Source organism: Pezoporus flaviventris, unplaced genomic scaffold (assembly GCF_033815535.1).
Source record: "Pezoporus flaviventris isolate CSIRO_AGI_PZ_B2104156 unplaced genomic scaffold, CSIRO_AGI_Pfla_v1 ptg000070l, whole genome shotgun sequence".
NCBI classification, from domain to species: domain Eukaryota; kingdom Metazoa; phylum Chordata; class Aves; order Psittaciformes; family Psittacidae; genus Pezoporus; species Pezoporus flaviventris.
This window is the reverse complement of record NW_026892618.1, coordinates 833007-851359: the sequence shown is the minus strand read 5'-3', so window position 1 is coordinate 851359 and position 18353 is coordinate 833007. Positions and strand designations below refer to the sequence as shown.

The 18353-nt window shown below is 40.2% G+C and overlaps 1 protein-coding gene across 2 annotated transcripts; it reads left to right on the top strand.

The window, feature by feature from the left end:
- Window positions 1–303: 303 nt before the first annotated feature.
- Window positions 304–14515, top strand: NUP50 (nucleoporin 50). Of its 2 annotated transcripts, none has more exons than XM_061472033.1 (8): window positions 304–487; window positions 3179–3257; window positions 4412–4495; window positions 7279–7480; window positions 8792–9452; window positions 10741–10818; window positions 11884–12002; window positions 13375–14127. In XM_061472033.1, the coding sequence occupies exons 2-8, from the start codon at window positions 3189–3191 to the stop codon at window positions 13380–13382; spliced, it is 1221 nt and encodes a 406-aa protein (XP_061328017.1). In that variant the 5' UTR covers window positions 304–487; window positions 3179–3188; the 3' UTR covers window positions 13383–14127. The 2 variants fall into 2 exon arrangements, with proteins under 2 accessions (XP_061328017.1, XP_061328016.1); XM_061472032.1 differs by lacking the exon at window positions 13375–14127 and adding an exon at window positions 14134–14515 and having other exon boundaries at window positions 310–487.
- Window positions 14516–18353: the final 3838 nt, after the last annotated feature.

The window sequence follows — 18353 nt, the reverse complement described above, 5'->3', positions numbered from 1 at the left end:
CGCCATGCGCAGCCTCATGCAGGCGGCGCAGCACCACAGCCGCCCCACCTCACACCAGCCCGCCTTGACGGGAATTCGAACGCCTGGCGCGACACCCACGCGTTCCACAACGAGCATGCGCGACCCCGCGGCTGTTGGCGAGACGCACCCGCCCATTGGGCAGTTGCAGTCACATGACCCACGGCCTAGCACCTCCCTCCGGCCGCTGGAGGGGGTGCGCATGTGCGGTGAGCACCGCGGCGGCCGGCGGCGCTCTGCAGTTTAAACGCGTTTCTTCCCGCATCCAGGAGGGACAAAATGGCGGTGGTTTGACACCAGGTGGAGCGATATCGGTTAGTCGCGGAGGTTGAGACCCCGCCCGGGGGATGGTGAGAGGGCTCCGAGCCCGGGTATTCTGCGACCACACTCCGTCTCCTATCCGACGCAACCTCGGCCCTTGGAAAGCCGTCTGCTCGGCCCCGCGCCCGTAACGGGGTGCCCCGTGAGGGTAAGTGTCAGCTCTCTCTTCCTTTCTTTGCTTCCCGGCTCGCCCGCCTTGCCTGGGCGCGGAGGCGGCATGCGGCTCGCCACTCTAGGGCTGAGGCCGGCTGTCGGCCTGGGTGGCGTGGTTAGGGCCGGCGTACCGGCGTCCCTGGAGGGAGGTCGCGACCGTTCCCGGTGGGTTGGTGCCTCCCCCAAGGCGCCTGAACGGTTGTACTTCCCCCCTGTCCTCTCGAGCCGGCCACGGGCATCGCGTCTGTCAGGAGAGGAGAGAAGAACGCGTGTTTGGGGTGAGAAGAAGAGAGGTTCTAGCCTCAAATGTCACCCGCGGGCCGCAAACGGAAAGGCTGGGGCGGCGGGGAGGAAGGGAGTTCTCCCTTGGAGCGGCTCCCCGGGGCCTGGTTGGCGGTGCTGAGGGGCCGTGGCGTTATGGGCAGTTGGACCACGGTTGAAGGCAGCAGTACATCAAAGCGCTTAAAAATCACCGAGGTGCTCTGTAGTGCGTGTGCGGGGTGTGTGTGTGAGGGGTGGGGTGTGTGGAAATTGGAGTGTTACAGGGGGCCGCAGCTAGGCCTGTGGTGAGGAAGTGAGCAGGACTTGGTACGTTAAAAGTCGAAAGCCGAAACCCGAAGATTCTCACAGGACAGGGGAAACGTGGCGCAGCTGCCAGGCGGCAGCCCGGCTTCCGCCGCTCTTGCGCACCCGAAAAGCCACAGGCGTTTCCTGCTCTTCTACGCACCCGGGACCGAAAAGCGTCTGCGGCGTTCTGCATCGCCGCATCGCACGCCTCAGGTCTTGCAAGCATGAGGAGATAGCAGAGACTTCGGCGGGAGTCCGGCTTAGGTTGGGTGCTCCAGTAGCGCATGTTTTCTAGCCTTACAGGTGATACTGTGGAATGCAAATGGTAAATTAAGTCTTCTTCTCAAACGCTTGCGTTAAATAGGGCAGCTGTAGTTACTAGGTGGATTTGGGTAGTTCAGCAAAAATCTGTATTGTGGATTTTATTTGGCTTTTTTTATAGAGCTGTTTCTCAGTATCTCAACCTGTACAGAACATTTGCTGCTAAAACTCCTTTAAGGTTGTGAATGTCAGGCAGAGGTGATTTTGTGTTGCTTCTTGTTTCACAGGTTAGAAAAGATATCTGTGATTCTCTTGCTCCTGTCCTCAGAGATATTAGATCCTGTTGTCAGTATTAATGTAGAGCAATTGCGTAAACACATGTAGGTGCAAAGTACTTGGAGGCAAGGCCAACAGGCTTACCCCTTTTCTGTGAGTGGAAAACAGGCTTTGTAGTTAATGTTCATGTCATGCTCAAGTGGCCGGATTGAGAGTGGTAATTTTATCTTCCACGGAATCCGGTGGTGTAATTCCAGGTTTTACTAGCCTTTGAGCTCTGTCTCCTACCAGAGAGATGCAGTCTTGTCTTTCTCTGGACTGGGGAGCCAGTATGACTTTAAAATAAATATGTTTATAAGTGGGCTCTCCAGTCTGCAGAGAGTCAGGCAGGGCATGGTTAGACCTCTACTTTCAGGATGGTGTGGACTGGGGTGATTTAAAGTGTTTACACAAAACAGTGTTTTGTCACTGTACGTGGAAAGATCCTAATAACTTGACCTTATTTGTGAAGTGTGTCAGACCAAAATTCATGACTTTGATGCCTAATCCAGCTGCACAGCAGTCATGCAAAGATTTACTGTTCTATTTAAAATATTTCACCAGCTAAACAAGATATTCTGTAACTATGTATTTTGATCGTTTTAGGCTCTGAAATTCAACTATGTGTAGATATTTTGTTAATCATAAACCCGAAAGGGTTTTTATGAAGAGTTCTAACTTGTGTGCTTGCTTGAGACTTAAATTACTACAGAACTGCATCCCTTCTTTGTAAGGTTTTCAAATTTAGATGAATAGTAATAGTCAAACTACCAGATATAAGCATGGTTATTAAAAATAAACTTTTTTGCATATAAAATCTGAGTGATGTGTTTGTTTGCCTTCCAGGTACAAAATAGGATAGCTAGAGCCTGTCTTTGTTTTGTATACAGCTGACAAGTTGCACTTTGGTAAAATGGAACTCAGAACTGTTATGGACATTGTTTCCTCAAAGTTGTTTTCCTTTACATTGCAGAGATAACTAGCAAAATGATGATTGGCTGCTTACAGTAATTGCTCCAAAATCTATGATATGCTTTATATGTCCTTTAGAGGAAATATAATCTATTTGTAATAATTTTACAAAAAAAAAATTTACATGGGTATTGAGACAAGAAGGAGTTGAATATGGAATATTTAAACCAGATTTTTTTCCCCCCATATTTTGGGGTCTTTTTTTTGCAGCCCAACAGAGTAAGTGGTGACCAGATATATGAATTATGGGACTGAAAGTAATTTCTCTAGTCAGCATTGCTGCTGGAGAAACCTTATTCCGTCATTGAACTGCATGTTTGTATTATTGGTTAAACTTAAGATCACAAAGAATTTATCACTGTAACTTGAATCTTAAGTGCTGTTTCTTGTTGACACAACAGTTGTTAGAAACATGTGGTTTTTAACTGCCATTCCATCTTTGACCTACTTCTGTATTAACTCCAATTCCCATTATTTGTTCCAATTAAAACTCCACTGTTCTAATGTTGCTTTCAATTTAATTTCTGTGCAATTGATTCTGTGCATTTTTTTGTTTTTTTTTTGCACACAGGTGTGGAAAAATGGCAAAGCGAATTGCAGAGAAGGAACTGACTGACAGAAACTGGGATCAGGAGGATGAAGCTGAGGAGGTAAGAGATACATTACACTCCCCTCATACCAACCCTGCGGGTAGGAGGGTAGTTATTTTACATGTGCTACTTAATCTTGTGTGTGAAATCCAGTGAAATTGATTAAAAGTATAGCAGTTAAAGATAATTTTATAGAAGTGGGGTTGTTGGTTTAGTTTTTGGGTTTTTTTTTCCTCCAATGAAGTTTCCAATACATGCAGACCATATGGCAAAACGGCTTTTAACAGTTAAAATGACATCAGCAGCCAGGTGAAAGGAACTTTACATTTCTAAAGGGAAACCCAGGCTTGTTAAAATGGATAATGCTTTTGAACTCTTCAGATGCACGATGGGTATTTGTTAAGATAATAAAAGTGGTTTTGAGATTTCTTGGAATAAATATTTTTCATGTCTCATGTCTTTTTTTTTTTTTTTTTAAGGTCAGTAATAGTTAATTTCAGAACTATGTTAACATTGAGTGCTTGGCTACATAGCCAGGGGGATTTAAGCAAACAGTCAAATGATCTGTTTCATCTGATTGTAAAAAGGAGATTTTCACATTTAATGTCACTTACTTATGTCTGATGTATTATCTCTACACAGACTGTGCTACTAAAAGTGTTAAATATTTAAGCTTGTAAAATGTGAGAAAGAAAACTGACAGTACTCTTCCAGAAATTTGAGTGTAAGCAAACTTAATTTCCTCATTTATTACAGGGTAATAAGTAATTGGTCATTAGCTGCCTTTTCTAGTACTTGAACTACAGTGGACTGCAGGACATTGACTTATAGCATACATCTCAATGTACCTTCTCCAAACTGAAGATTGTAACAACGCAGTACTGATAGATTACCTTCAGCAAAGATATCTTACAGCTTTTCGGGGGGGGGGGGGAAGTCTTGAGCTACTTACTGTAATAAGATTGAGATTGCATGAAGGGAAGTGTAATTTAGAACAATAAAGGCAGAGTTTTGAAAGAATCAGCTAATGCCGAAGTAGCTGGCATTAGTTGCGTTTTCTGGGTGTGTTGGTTTGTTTTTTTTTAACTTCCCTTACTTGTTTGGGAGCAGTGTTACAGTTGTGTTACAAAACTGATCTCTGCCATCTCTTCAGACTATGATGAGTTTATGCATTCAGAGAATTTCAGTAACGATTTCATAACTTTCTCTTAAAGGTGGGAACATTCTCAGTAGCTAGCGAAGAAGTCCTGAAGAACAGAGCTATTAAAAAAGCAAAGCGACGAAATGTTGGATCAGAGGTAATGTAATCACTGAGCATTACTGTTGTAGCTTGACTCAGTTGCTAAATGTGATATCTGTGCTCAGGTTTTTACTTATTTGGGCTTGTAGTAATACTGTATAAAGCTGTCATTTGGAAAGTATATGCAACTAGTCAGCTTACTGTTGCATAGAAAGAGTAAAGCTAGAAGGAAAAAATGAGTAATACTAGTATTAGACTGGGTGAAGAGAAGTGTGTATTTTTTAAGTATAAATGCAGAGTGTTTTAGACAGTGCCATCTACCTACGGGTAAAATAGCATTTGAACTGCTCCAGTTCATTCTTTGCAGAGATGGAAGCTTAGCAATTGAAAGTTAATCCATACTGGAGGGCTGGGGGATGCCTCAGAGGCTATAAATAAAAGCCAAAATACAAAGCTGTTCTAAGAATAAAAACCATGTCTTTTGTTAAGAATGCTGGAACTTCCCCCTCCCCATATTAAGAGTTTTGGTGCCACCTACTCTTTGCAGTAACAAATTGAGAATTGAAAGGAAGTTGGTCTTTGTTACAGGTTTAGTCCTTGTGAAAGTATTAACCCAGTCCAACCAAATTGTAGTTCTTCCAAAATCCCTGAGAGATGCTTTGTGGTATATAAAATCATAGAATAGTCAGGGTTGGAAAGGACCTTAAGATCACCAAGTTCCAACCCCTGCCATAGGCAGGGACGCTAAACCATGTCACCCAAGCTCTGTCTAACCTGGCTTGACCACCACCAGGGATGGAGCATTCCCAGCTTCCTTGGGCATCCCATTCCAGTGCCTCACCACCCTAACAGGAAAGAATTTCCTCCTTATGTCTAACCTAAACTTCCCCTCTTTAAGTTTTAACCCGTTACCCCTTGTTCTGTCACTACAGTCCCTAATGAAGGGTGCCTCCCCAGGATCCTTATAGGCACCCTTCAGATACTGGAAGGCTGCTATGAGGTCTGCACACAGCCTTCCCTTCTCCAGGTTGAACAGCCCCAATTTTCTCAGCCTATCTCTGTACAGGAGGTGCTCCAGCCCCCTGATCATGTAACTTTCTGTGAAACATTCTTTGGACAAGGTATGCACCATGATACAGATAGGACAGAAACTTTACCTGTAACTTAAATTGCTTTTGGATTGAATGGGATGACGTACAATTAGGGGGCTAGATGGTTTTCTCCAGTGCGTTTGATTTCCCTTCTGTTGTCCAGGCAGTGTAAATGAGGAAGCGTCTTGCCCCACTTCTGCCTATAACGATTTTAGCCACTAGTGTGATAGAGGATGCAGTTAAAGGACTGCACTGGGAAGAGGTTATGCAAGAAATAAACTACAACTTAAGCAGGAGGGATGTGGGGCAAATGGAATAGGAAAAACAGAACTGGCTGAGAAAGTCAACCAGATGATTGTAGAAGAAATAGACAGGAGGCTGGGAGTCAGCAGTTAAGAGATCAAAGCTGGAAGAAGAGCCAGGATGCGTTGTGGTTTTAAGCCCAGACGGCAGCTAAGTACTGTACAGCCTGGCTTTCCCCCCCATGGTGGGATGGGGAGGAGAACTGGAGCAGGGGAGAAGGTAAAACCCATAGGTTGAGATGTGAATAGTTTAATAATTAAAATGTAATAATAGTAATAAAAGGGGAGATAACAAAAAGAGGGAAGAAAATTACCTCAGCCAACACCAGGACAATAGGCTGGGCAAAGTCTAAAAAGCAGAAGAGACGGCAGGACAGCTGAGGTTGCATTAGTAACCAGTGAAACTCTTACAGAAAGGTAAGCTTGAACTTTATTTACATTCCTGATGAGGCAAGCAGAATGCTGCAAAGAAAAAGACGACTGCAGTTTAACTTGAACGTCTGGAGATGTAGGTAGGACTCGGAGACACAAAGATCAGAGAGACATAAAGGAAAAATAGCTACCTAGAAGTGAGAAACAGGACTGCACTGGAAAAAGTAAAGCACAGAGTAAAGCAAAAAGCCCATGCCCAGAACGCAGGATACTGGAGCAGAACCTAAAATGAGTAAGGTTTGCTATTTCTTCAGTGGCAAAAGCAGATGAAACTCGGAAGCGATTCTCCTTTTCCTCTGATGGCTTTTCAGAGATATCAGAAGTTCACTTCCAGTAATAATGTGCTCATTACCTCAAAAGACATTATATGTACTATGTAAAAGTGGCAATGCCTATTTATGTCTAAATCACACTGCATCTTTTAAAAGCATGCAAGAAACTGTGCCCTAAAAGCATCTGGTTATGAAGAGTTATCAGAACTAGGTAATGAAAAGGCTGCAGAAAGCATGCATATGTTATCAACTGCACTCTTGTCTTTGCTTCTCCCATCAGCCACATTGGAGTGTTCTGGGCAAATCACAAACGTTACATAGGTGACTACAAAGTATGCTGGTTTTGATGAGTAGCTTAAAGAGTTGGACTCAAATTGTGATTGTAAATGCTATCTATTGCTGAAAATAAGCCTGCAATTATATTGCTGTGTAATTATTTAAAGAAAACAAGATGCTATGAATGCCTAAATAGGTAGTCAAACACATCCTCTGCTCTGAATAACTCTTATATAGCCACTTCCTAGATCTGGTTTATTTTCATACCAAACATCTGAGTACTTTAAAAATAGTAGCAATATGTGTCACAAGGAAGCATATAACTTTGCTTACATGGCTGACTTGGAATAATGCACCGAAATGACACACTGAACCAGGGTAATAATAAAAGGAATATCAAATGGGCATAGGATTTCCATGGAGAAGATGTATGTAACAGTCTGTCTTCTGTATTTTTTCTCTCCCCAGTCTGAAAGTGGAGGAGCTTTTAAAGGTTTTAAAGGCTTTGTATCGCCTTCTGGAAAAGGAGGAAGTGGCTTCAGCGGATTTGGTAATGGTGCAGGAATAAAGCCTTTAGAAGGGTTGTCTAATGGAAGCAGTAGTGTCACTAGCACTCCTTCTTTCAGCAGTTTAAAGACCAGTTCTGAAACACAAACGCAATCAGCATTTGGTAAGTTTTGAAAAAGCATATATCTTTATCAAAAACTTTCAGCCATAAAATCTGCAGGGTTCTTTTAATAGTGAAAAAAAAACCAAATAGAGACAACCCTGTAGTTCTGTTTTAAGGTTTTGAGACTTTATTCCTCCTTTTAAGTTTCTTAAAATGATTTAGACTGCTGGAGAGACAAGTTATCAAATGCATGCAATTTTAAGAGGTGGAAACTAAAATTGTGTTTGCTCTGATAACCAGAGGCAAAAGCTATATAGGTACAAATGGGACTGGAAGACACCGGCATAAGACATTCTCCAAATAGTATAAAAGAGCTGATAACATGTTCCACTTAAATAATTGCTCTAATTTTCTGAATTCAATTGGAAATAAAAAAGGCAGCAATCTGGAAATGCCCATTTAGTAGGACAGATTCTTTGTGTGATTGGTGTTTCTTTTTTTTGTTTGTTTGTTTGTTTTTGTTTTTAAGGTTTTGTTTCTGTGTTTTTTGCAGTTCTTGGTAAATATATGCTGCATAGCTAAAATCTTAACCTTCTAAGATAACAACCTTGCAATATAACCTGTACAGCTTATATTGCAAATAGTCTAACTAGAATTTTATCTGTTACATTTCAAGATACTTGAACTATTCTGGCAAGTCTGGCTCTGGTGTCATGTTTTGATAGTCGTAAAAGAGTATGAGTTCTATCCCTCTGTGTTGGAGATGCAGAAATGTTAAACATGTCACAGAATGGAAATGGTGGAGTTTGAAGTTTAGAGTAAATTAAATTTCAGTGAGTTCAACTAAATTAGGAGAAACTTTAATGAGGATTTTCTTAATTTGCTTATTATGGTTTTTATATGCAAACCACTTGAAAATGTGCAAAATCATGGGCTAGCGTGTTCAGAGTTTTACAAAGTATGAGTAGCAAGAGATAAGGGAATATTTTGTTTTAATGACTGTTAGGGCTTGGTAAGCTTGAATTAATATTTTGGAGGTTTTGGTGAAATATTAAACTTGTCTTTTTTTTTTAAATGTTATTCTATACAAGATTTTTTGTGTTTTTTTTTTTTAATACATAGTGGATGTGCTCCATCTATTTTGTCTAGCCCTGGACTAACTTTTCTAAACTTGGTGAGCTTAGGTCTGCTTCACAGCCCTGTTTATTTGTACAGCAATACCTGGTACATAGTCTTGTGATCCAGGAGAGGTATATAACAGCAAGAATGAGTGATTTGATAAAGAAATACAGAGAACATTAGTTAGACTTTTATGAGAACCTTGCTTTCTGTGGAAAAAAGTGTTCTAATCCTTGTTTTTCCTTCTGACAGGATCCACAATGTCAAATGGTCCCACTACTACTGCATTTACTGAGAAAAAGGCTGCAAGCCCAAAAACTAATGGTGGCAATCAACCATCATCATCTGGCTATGCTCAGAGTAAAGTTTGTAGCTCTAGTGTTTACCACAAACAGTTAGCAGGTTTAAACTGTTCCGTGCGTGACTGGATAGTTAAGCATGTAAACACAAACCCACTGTGTGACCTGACACCCATCTTTAGAGACTATGAGAAGTACTTAGCAAATATTGAACAGCAACATGGAAGCAGTAGCGATAGTGGCTCTGAAAATGAAAGCAACAAGACACCTGGTGCTCAGTCTGTTTCTGCGTTTGGGAATGCAAAGCTACAGCAAGGATCAACGTTTTTGTTTAACAACAAAACTGAGGATACCTTGGACAAAAAACCTGAAGCTGCATCAGAAAGAAAAGACCCATCGTCAGGAGCTACATCAACAGTCTCGTTTAATTTTGGCAAGAGTGTCGACAGTTCTGTTTTAGGTTCCCTTGGTTCAGGAACACTCAGTAGTTTTTCATTTTCTCCTGGGAATTCAGGTTTATTTGGAAAAGATGCAAACCAGGCTAAGTCTGTCACTGCGGTATCCACCAATGTATTGGAAGCTCAGACAGAAAGTGGCAATAGTGATGATAAAGGTAAATTCTATTTAAACTTACGACTTTCATGGTAACCTGTGAATATATATGACTTAAGAATACTACATAGATGAAATAGCTCTAAGTTGAGCTAGATCATAATTGTCTTGAATTTTGAAGGTGCAAAACTGTACTGCCAGTCTGGAAATAGCTTGGCCTTGCCTCCTGTTTAAGTAATACTAGAAGTATATGTGATATGATACGTTTTGTATCACAAAATTGGTGATAAAAACCTTTATCACAGAATCGTAGCATGGTTTAGGTCAGGAGGGACCTTAAATATCATCTAGTTCCAACCCCCTGCCACGGGGAGGGACACCTTCTGTTATACCAGGTTGCTCAAAGCCCATACAACCTGGCCTTGAACACTTTAGGGTGGGGCAGCCACAGCTTCTCTGAGAAACCTGTTCCAGTACCTCACCATCCTCATAGTGAAGAATGTCTTCCTAATGTCTAATCTGTATCTCCTTTCTTCCAGTTTAAAACCATTCCTCTTTGTCCTATTCCTACATGCCCTTGTAAAAAGTCAGATTTGTACTTTCTGTAATATAATATAATTCTTTAGCTGAATACAAGACTTGAAATTATGAGATTTTAAAGCAACTGGTATGTTCCTCTTTGAGCCTGCAGGATATTTCAATCCTGCTGCTTTTCCTAATAGGTTTATCAAGATATCCCCTCCGTAAAATGGATAAGGTATAGAACAACTTCATACATCTTACTTCATAGACTGTAAGGCAAATAAATTTACATACTACTTGACAGTTTTAACTCATTATCTCATCTGTGAACAGTAAGCTGATAGAAATCCTAGCAGTCAGGGGACTTGAAGGGCATAATCCTGCCACAATCTCTTTGCTGTCATTACTGCAATTAATTCCTTTCCCCGAAATTAAACCTGGCTGTTTGGAAGTATTTATTAATGCTTTACTTGGACCCATTTGTAGAGACTATTCTTTGAAATTTTATAACCTTCTCCCTGACAGAAGGTTTTGACTTCAGCTGGACTTGTTAAGCTTTGTATTTATGGGTTTGACTCTTTGGTGGGGGTTGGGTTTTTTCATGCCATTTAAACTGAAGATGAGCATAAAGTTGCTTGAGGTGCGTGGCTGAACGAAAATAAGACTGTAGCTGTTTCAGAGCCCTCGTTGACCTAAATATACTTTGGCAATCACTTACAGGCCACACATGCGTATGTCAAATACAACATGAATAAGCTAATTCTAATACAGTGCCAAAAATACTTTCATATTATATACTCACAATATAACATATCTTTTTTTATTTAAAGGAGAAGAGGAGGAAGAAGAGCCACCAAAAGTCATTGTTAATGAAATAAAGGAGGATGATGCTTTCTACTCAAAGAAGTAAGTAACTTTGACTTAGACCGGTGAATAGAATTCTAACTTGGAAAATAAAACTTACATACTTGCGTATTGTTGTTGTTCACCACTGCAATGTGTGTAATTAATGGTATATATGTTCTTGACTTCTTAGTTAATAAAGTTTGTTAGGAAGCCATATAGAATATGAAGTTCTACTTGTAGAAAAGTTAATTACAGATAAAAATGTGTAAGATCTTACTAAAACGGTTGTATAGCTCGGACATAGCACTATAGTAGCTTGTGTTCTGCTTACAGTCGGTGTTTAACAAATGAAGATGTTTCTGCCTTCAGGTTTTGTAAGTTTAAATTGTAGGGCTTGTACCACAGAAATGAATTGTACTTCTGAAAAACCAGTCAGGTGCTCAGCTATTTGCATAGCCTGAGATAAGACTCTTTCATCAGAAAATGCTGATTGTTGTATGAAGGAGTGAATGAGTTGTACTTTTAAGCTCAAAATGAGACTAGCTCTACTGGAAGCAGGTTTTCAAAGCATGTTCAGTAGACCAAGTAACTGCTTATCTGCTTCACACTTAGCACAGAATTTGGCCTTCTACAAATTCCTGCTTTATCTGAGAGAAAGTACATGCTCATTTGTGAAGTATGGCATTAGATTTGCTAGTTTCACTTCCAAAACGTTTTTAAATTTTCCATAAAAGTCTTATTATAGCTCCAGAGTAATACAGCAAGTCCTTATGGCTTTGTAATTTGTGTTTTTAAACAGTAGCTTACAGTTATTACTCCTTGTAGACCCTGAGTACAGATTGCTGTACATTCTGCTTTTCCCTGAAAGTAACATGTTTGTCATTTTGCTACTGAAAGAAACAATCAACTTCCTCTTTCTGATCTGGAAGTATTATCTGTTAGCACTTGCAATAAGGTCAAGGGGAACAGAGATCTATGCTACTCACAGCTTGTTCACTCCTGATTATTGTTACACTATTGACTTCTGGGAATCGGATTCATACATACAGTCTGCGTGTATTTGGGAGACGTCTTTGTATTCTACATATTACCACAAAAAAGGTGTTTTTTTTTCTTTTTGCACAGATGCAAACTGTTTTACAAAAAGGATAATGAATTTAAAGAAAAAGGTGTAGGAACATTACATTTAAAACCAGCAGGAAATGAAAAAACTCAACTCCTGGTCCGAGCAGACACCAATTTAGGTAAGTCAGTTTCTTCTAGTAGCAAGTCTTGGAATGTGAAATTCTCTGCCTATCATTAGGGTTACACAGCATAATAGACTTGATAGGTGAAAACCTTTCAACTTTTTTTTAGTAATTTCAAGTACTGAACAAGCAATTGGATGTCCCTAGAAAACACAGCACATGAAGTAACATGAGGAAGCAAAAGGTTATGTTGTATGTTTGAGTATTCCTTCCCCCCCCACACCTTTTTTAATAGCTTTTCTCCATCCCTGACTTGAGTGCCTTGAAGTGTAGTTTAAGGTCTCCAAGTAACATATAATGGGGGGTGAGAATGAAGAGGAAAAAGGTTTGTGCTGAGGTGCAGGCCAGCTGTCATTTGTCTGCCATTCATCCTGAATATGTAAATTGTTGGCCATATGGGTAGACATGACACTGTAGCTAATGGTAAAGGGGGGCATTATATAGGTCAGACATGCGGGATTTTGCTATATGCATTCTCTTACTGCATGCTGAAGTCCAACTGTTGAACTGTGTTTCAGCTAACTTCAGCTGGATCACAAATGGTGGAGTAACCCATAGTGTGATAGTTCTTCAGAGAACTTTTGAGATGAACATTAATACATACAGCTAATTAAAGAGGAAAAAACCCAACCTTTTCTTTGCTTTTAGCAGGACTTGATAGGTTACAGGTTTTTTTCCAAGAGTAATGTTGAGCGTTCACACACTCAAACTGTGCAAAATCAATGATTTGATAATCATTGTTGAGAAATGTTGCTGTATTTCAGTACCTGATTGGAACACACTGGTATGTGGGGTTCACATGCACTTGACAAATTCTATTTCTATAAAACAGAATAAACATGGTGCTTACAGTAGACCTCAGTATTAAAGCCATGCTGCACTGCAGGCCGTGGGTACGTCTTACCTCACTTTCAGTTTATAATGTACTCTAGCGAAGTCTCTGCAGGGGTCTGGTGAGATTTCTGTGTTAGTCACTTCTGAATCATTAACGCTTTCAGTGGAGAGAAGGTTTGCCAGAAAAGAGCAATTCACAGCAATAACATTAAAGGCAGATGTATGACAGTTGTCAGCACTTTCAGCTTCTCCCTGGGCGTTTGAATGTGTTGAATACAGCAGGTGAAAATTTTATTCCTCCAAGCTACCTAGTCTGTAATGCAAGTCTGGATTTTTCACTCAGCTGATGCTGCTTTCCATGGTGTTGATTTACATTCCATTTGCCTTCATCTCAGGTGCTGTATTAGGAAATCTTTCCTGTTTTCTTCAGCTCACACACTTAAAGACGTTTCAGCTTGGTGCTTCCAAGCATTGGTTTCTAGAAGCTGCTGCAGTCATAGTGATGCACACTTTCCTTTTTGCTATCTTCACACAGTGCTGTAATCCTTTCCTAAAATCTCACTGTGTTGAAAAACTGAACTGCAAAGGAAGGCGAAGACTGACTTTCCCCTAAACACTACTACCGTGTTCTGAACTATTTACCAGGTTTACAAACTGTGTGCATCTTCCGTGGAAGCAGATTTGAGTTTGTTTGCAACTATTTTAATAGACCACTAATACTGAAGCTCTCAAACTATGTAATTTAACAAGTTTATGTAGAGCTGCTGTTAGTAACCTGGTGGTAGACCACATCAGATGTGTTGTACAATTTGATGATATAAAGTACTTACTCTACCACAGTTTGTCCAATATTACATTAATGTGTCTGTGTGTGTTAAAGCTAACTTCTTGCTTCTGCTTATGAGCGCTGCGTGATGGTCAGAATGAGTAACTTGCATAAGCATCAGCTAAGCACTGTGATTGGATTCCTCCTTTGCTGCTTCTCCCTTGTCCCCTTCCCTTTTTCCTGTGTGTCCCTGCTATCACTTGATTTTCTTCAGAGTTCTCCCTTTAAAAAAAGGAGGACACAGTATTTTCAGAGATTTCCTCTTTCCTCATGAGGAAAGAAATCTATGAGAACAGTGGCCATGAGCAGATACTTAGGGAAGAGTAAGACAAGTACACCTGATCTTTGTGAATTGCCTTCTTTCCAAGTATAAATGTAAGTCCCTATTTAGTAATTATACTAACATCTGTCCTGCAATAAAAGCTGAAGAATTGCTAATTATATTTTTTTTCCCCTCCTCATACACAGGAAACATACTGTTGAATGTTCTAATTCCACCTAAGATGCCGTGTACAAGAACCGGGAAGAATAATGTTCTTATAGTTTGTGTTCCTAACCCACCAATTGATGAGAAGAACCCAGCTGTTCCTGTCACTATGTTAATAAGGGTGAAAACAAGTGAGGATGCAGATGAGTTGCACAAAATCTTACTGGAGAAAAAGGAGGCTTAAATAAGTTTTAGTCAGTAATGTGAGGAATTATTGCCAAACCGCTGCTGCTCTTTTTTCTTTCCATAAGTTCACTTGAACACTTAATTCTTTACTCTGATATTAAGAACTGTTATAGGGATTCTGGCAAAATTTTGTGAGGAAAAGCTAACCTAGGTAATAAAAGCTTTAATAGAACACAAGTGTTGGACTGTGCTCCCTCATTTTTCAGTATCTAAATGTAGGACCTCTTGGGGATAAAGCACGTTGATTTAAACTGAAGCCTGTTTTTAACACTGGTCAATTTGACTGAATGGACTGAAATCAGACTGCAAAAATATGGTACCCAAGCTTCCTCACAGACTGCAGTGCAATGCAACACCTGCCTCTCCAGAAGGGAGGATGCTGAAGTATAACTGTTGAAACTGTTTCTAGACTCCAGATTTTTAATTTTAACTGGTCTGTAGTATTCTGGTAAGACTAAGTTTTCAAACTCTGTGACAACAGTGCACCCCAACAGCAACGATACTATATATTGTACTGTGTTTTACAGACTTGTGTGCTTTTGAGACTCTTGAGACTGCGTCTCTAGCTATTTAAAAGAAAACTTGCTTGCGTAGTCTTGTTGACAGTAGTGTTTCTTAGAGAACTGTCAGTTCTGTTCTTACTGTAGCAACAAGCTAAAGATGTGCAATAGTACAAGCAGACAACTGGAAGATTGTTTATCTTGGACCACAACCACAGCTGGCATTCCCTGACTCATGACAAGTTGAGGCAAAGGGTTGCACTTCCATTTTGGTCTCTGGAGGAGTTCTTCCCTAGTCCCTTGGGCTACAGCTGAAACCCAGCAGAGGCAGAGTTGTCAACGGTGTACTTGTCTTGCTACTGGTACTTTTCTGAAGGTAGCTCTTCACAAATGAATTTCAGGATTTTTACAGGTCTTTCTATTGCCTCTGGCCATTACCAGGAAATACATGCATAGATGTGTGTGTCAGTCATTTTTCCCTGTGTCCTAAAACTTTAGTGCTTTACTGGGTTACATTAAATAAAGCAGTAGTTCACAGGTTTAGGACAAATTTTCTATAAGTAGGGAGCACTGGCTTAATCTACAACTTAGTTTTCAGCTGTGTTAAAATTAACCATGTGGTAGTAATTTGTTGGTTAGAACATCATTCTGGTCTTTGCTTCCATCTCAACTTTATCAGACCATATGTGGTTACTAAATCCTTTTCCTTTTCACATCTTGTTTGCTGGAAGCTCCTTCCCTAAGACAGGATTTTTTTTTTCACTTCCTGCTCTGGGAACTATATAAGAGCTAGATGTTTAATGTTAAACTTGAACTGTTCTCAGGTCTGGGGAAATAGAAGAAACATGACAACCTGCCTCAGGTTACTGTGGGCATGGAGGGAAAAATCCCATTCCTTAAAAAAAGATAAAAGCATGATTCTGTGATGCAATTCTTGCAGGGAACCTGGGAATCTACAGGAGTGGCATCCTGTGGTGGGGAAAAAGTAGTAGCACCATTTGACTAAACACAGCGCATGGTACCTGCTTCCCACTGCTCCCTGGGGGAAGAAAGGGCTGCCTTTACTCTTAATTCACTGCACAATTCAGGTTATGGCCTTTCCCCTTCTCTCTCCCCCCTTAACTGTAAGGAGGAAAAAAACTCTAGGATCTTGACCAAAGTTCAGAAACAAAAGCCTTTGCTCGCATTTCAGCTACACTTAAGTTACAGGAATTGCATTTTAACACTCAAGTGTAAAGGGAGCTCAAATACCGTTTCAAATATTTGAAGTACAAACTGGTGCCTTTTTCTTTCATGTGGCTCAGTACTTACCCCTTAAAAGTGACATTACTGTCTTCAAAATAATGTCCTTTCTTAAAAAAAACTAAATAAAAAAGTATGAAAAAATCTTGCTGATACTTATAGTGGAGGCCAGAAGCTGAAGACATACCTGGTAGTTGTGTGAACAAAAAGCAGAACGCTTGCCTGAAAGTTTATTACAGGCTCAGGTTTAATGGCCAAGGGCTCAGTTAGTTTTGCATTTGTCTTCTGGCTGTAGTGTCTTAAACATGCCTCCATGCAGAAGGGTTTATGGACTATAAGGCGCTGGATGTTGTAGGAGAATTTCTTATGCATCCCCCATAGAGCAACTGTAGAGGTTGGGTAAGTAGTCTTGGGTTTTTGTTTACTGCTGACAGCTCATAGATGTGTAATTTTCTTCATCCACTGAAGCATGGACCAACTATCTAAAGCAACTGAGAGACAACCAACTTCCTCAGTATCCTTAGTTTGCCTCCACAGTGAGGCAATTTTGGTGTTTTGCATGCACCACCTCAGGCCCAGTTCTAAAGCTGGCAAACTGAATAATGGCTCGTGCATCTCTCCTGTTTCCAAGGATGGACATTCTGAGGGTGAGCACAGTGTAATGAAGAGTAATAAATTGTGTTGGAAAAGTTAAACCTTACAATACCTACGGTAGCAAATAACAGCTTCTGTTAGAGGTGGGAAAGAAATGATGAGACACCTTCATTCTTTAGCACCGTACATATTTATGGGTAGAGATAGGAGCAGGTATATAACTGGAATCTCATGTAAATGAGAATGTCAAATATATGCATGAACATGTGATACTAAACATTTTACACAGGGAAAGTTGCCACTAAAAGAACAGGGAAGAATTTTACTGCAAATCAACATAATTGATAGTAACCCTGCCACTATATCACACAGGAAGAGTCAGTCACATGCTTCTCACTTGGTGTTTAGTTATAAAACACAACCCTGCGCCAGTACTTTGACTAAAACAAATTTTTGATGATGCTTCACATTCGACTGAAGAAATATTCAACTGTATCAATACTGTAAAAGACCAGAGATTATTAAATAGAAATAAAGGCTTAATTAAAAGCTAAAGTAAGAGGAAAGCATAAAAATTAATACGCTGATGCCTTCATAACAGTGTCACATGCTATAAAAGGTAGGAACTGTGATCAGAATTCCAACTCAGACATTCCTGTATCTTGGTAGATACTTAATGTATGTAACAGCTGGATATAGGATACCTGATGTTAAAGATGCCAGTTTCCTCCCTCATCTGCATCGATGCCTTCACTGTTTGAGCTGTACATAGGTGGAGGAGTGTCTCGTGGATCATGCGTTCTTCCTTCTGATGTAATTTTGAAGTTTCAGCTGCTCAGAAATCTCTCACCTCACCAAACCAGAAAAATCATGATTTCTGCTTCCTGTAATTCTCAGAATCATCTGTAAGGGAGATTATTACAGTTGGTTGACATTTTATTTTAGGGTACTAAATTGCTGTATGCAGGGATTCTTTTGTAACGTACTTAAAATTATCTGTGTGGGAGCACAACTGTGTGTTCCTATAATCCCTTTTGGATGATGAATGTGAAAGTTAAATTTACAGCTCAAATGAACATCTTTTAGAACATAAACCCATTAGGAGGTACACTTTACTATTAAGAACTTAGCTCCCTGTGCAGCACTGTAACATTTAAAATGTCCTTAAAGACTTTCTTTCTGATGCCTTAACTTGTTTGCATTTGCTGAAAGTTTGTAGCTGGTGCCTGTGTGCGGAGATTACCTGACATTAAACAACTTAAAGTGGCATGAGCTCGTACAAATCCAATGAAAATGCTGAATGTGACTATCTGTTAATAGATTTCAAACTGCTCTCAAGTTTTCAGAGGATACTTAAGTTTGACTTGTCATGTAACAATGTTTTCACTACTTCTGATACATTGAGGAAGTGTACAAAAATCCATGGAAAATGTGAATAAAAGAATAAGAGATAAGTGTCTCGTGTGGATCGCTTTCACTCTGAGTGTGTAACACTGCATTAATAAAATGAATTTTACAGTCAGTTGCTTGCAGGTGAGCTCTTTGCCTAGAAAACTCTGTGCGTGGCCTTAGCACTGGTAAAAGCAGCAATGTCCTACTCTGCCCCTTCCCCAGGCTGCTTTAAGACCTCTTAAACTGCAAAAAGCCAGTTCAGCAGCAAGGCTTCTTGCCAGGCCACT

Bases quoted from the DNA above. Each gene is read 5' to 3' on its own strand.
- NUP50 (XM_061472032.1), top strand. From the start codon at position 3,189: ATGGCAAAGCGAATTGCAGAGAAGGAACTGACTGACAGAAACTGGGAT. The intron at 7,481-8,791 runs GTAAGTTTTGAA...TCCTTCTGACAG, and splicing joins ACAAACGCAATCAGCATTTG to GATCCACAATGTCAAATGGT. The intron at 10,819-11,883 runs GTAAGTAACTTT...CTTTTTGCACAG, and splicing joins GATGCTTTCTACTCAAAGAA to ATGCAAACTGTTTTACAAAA.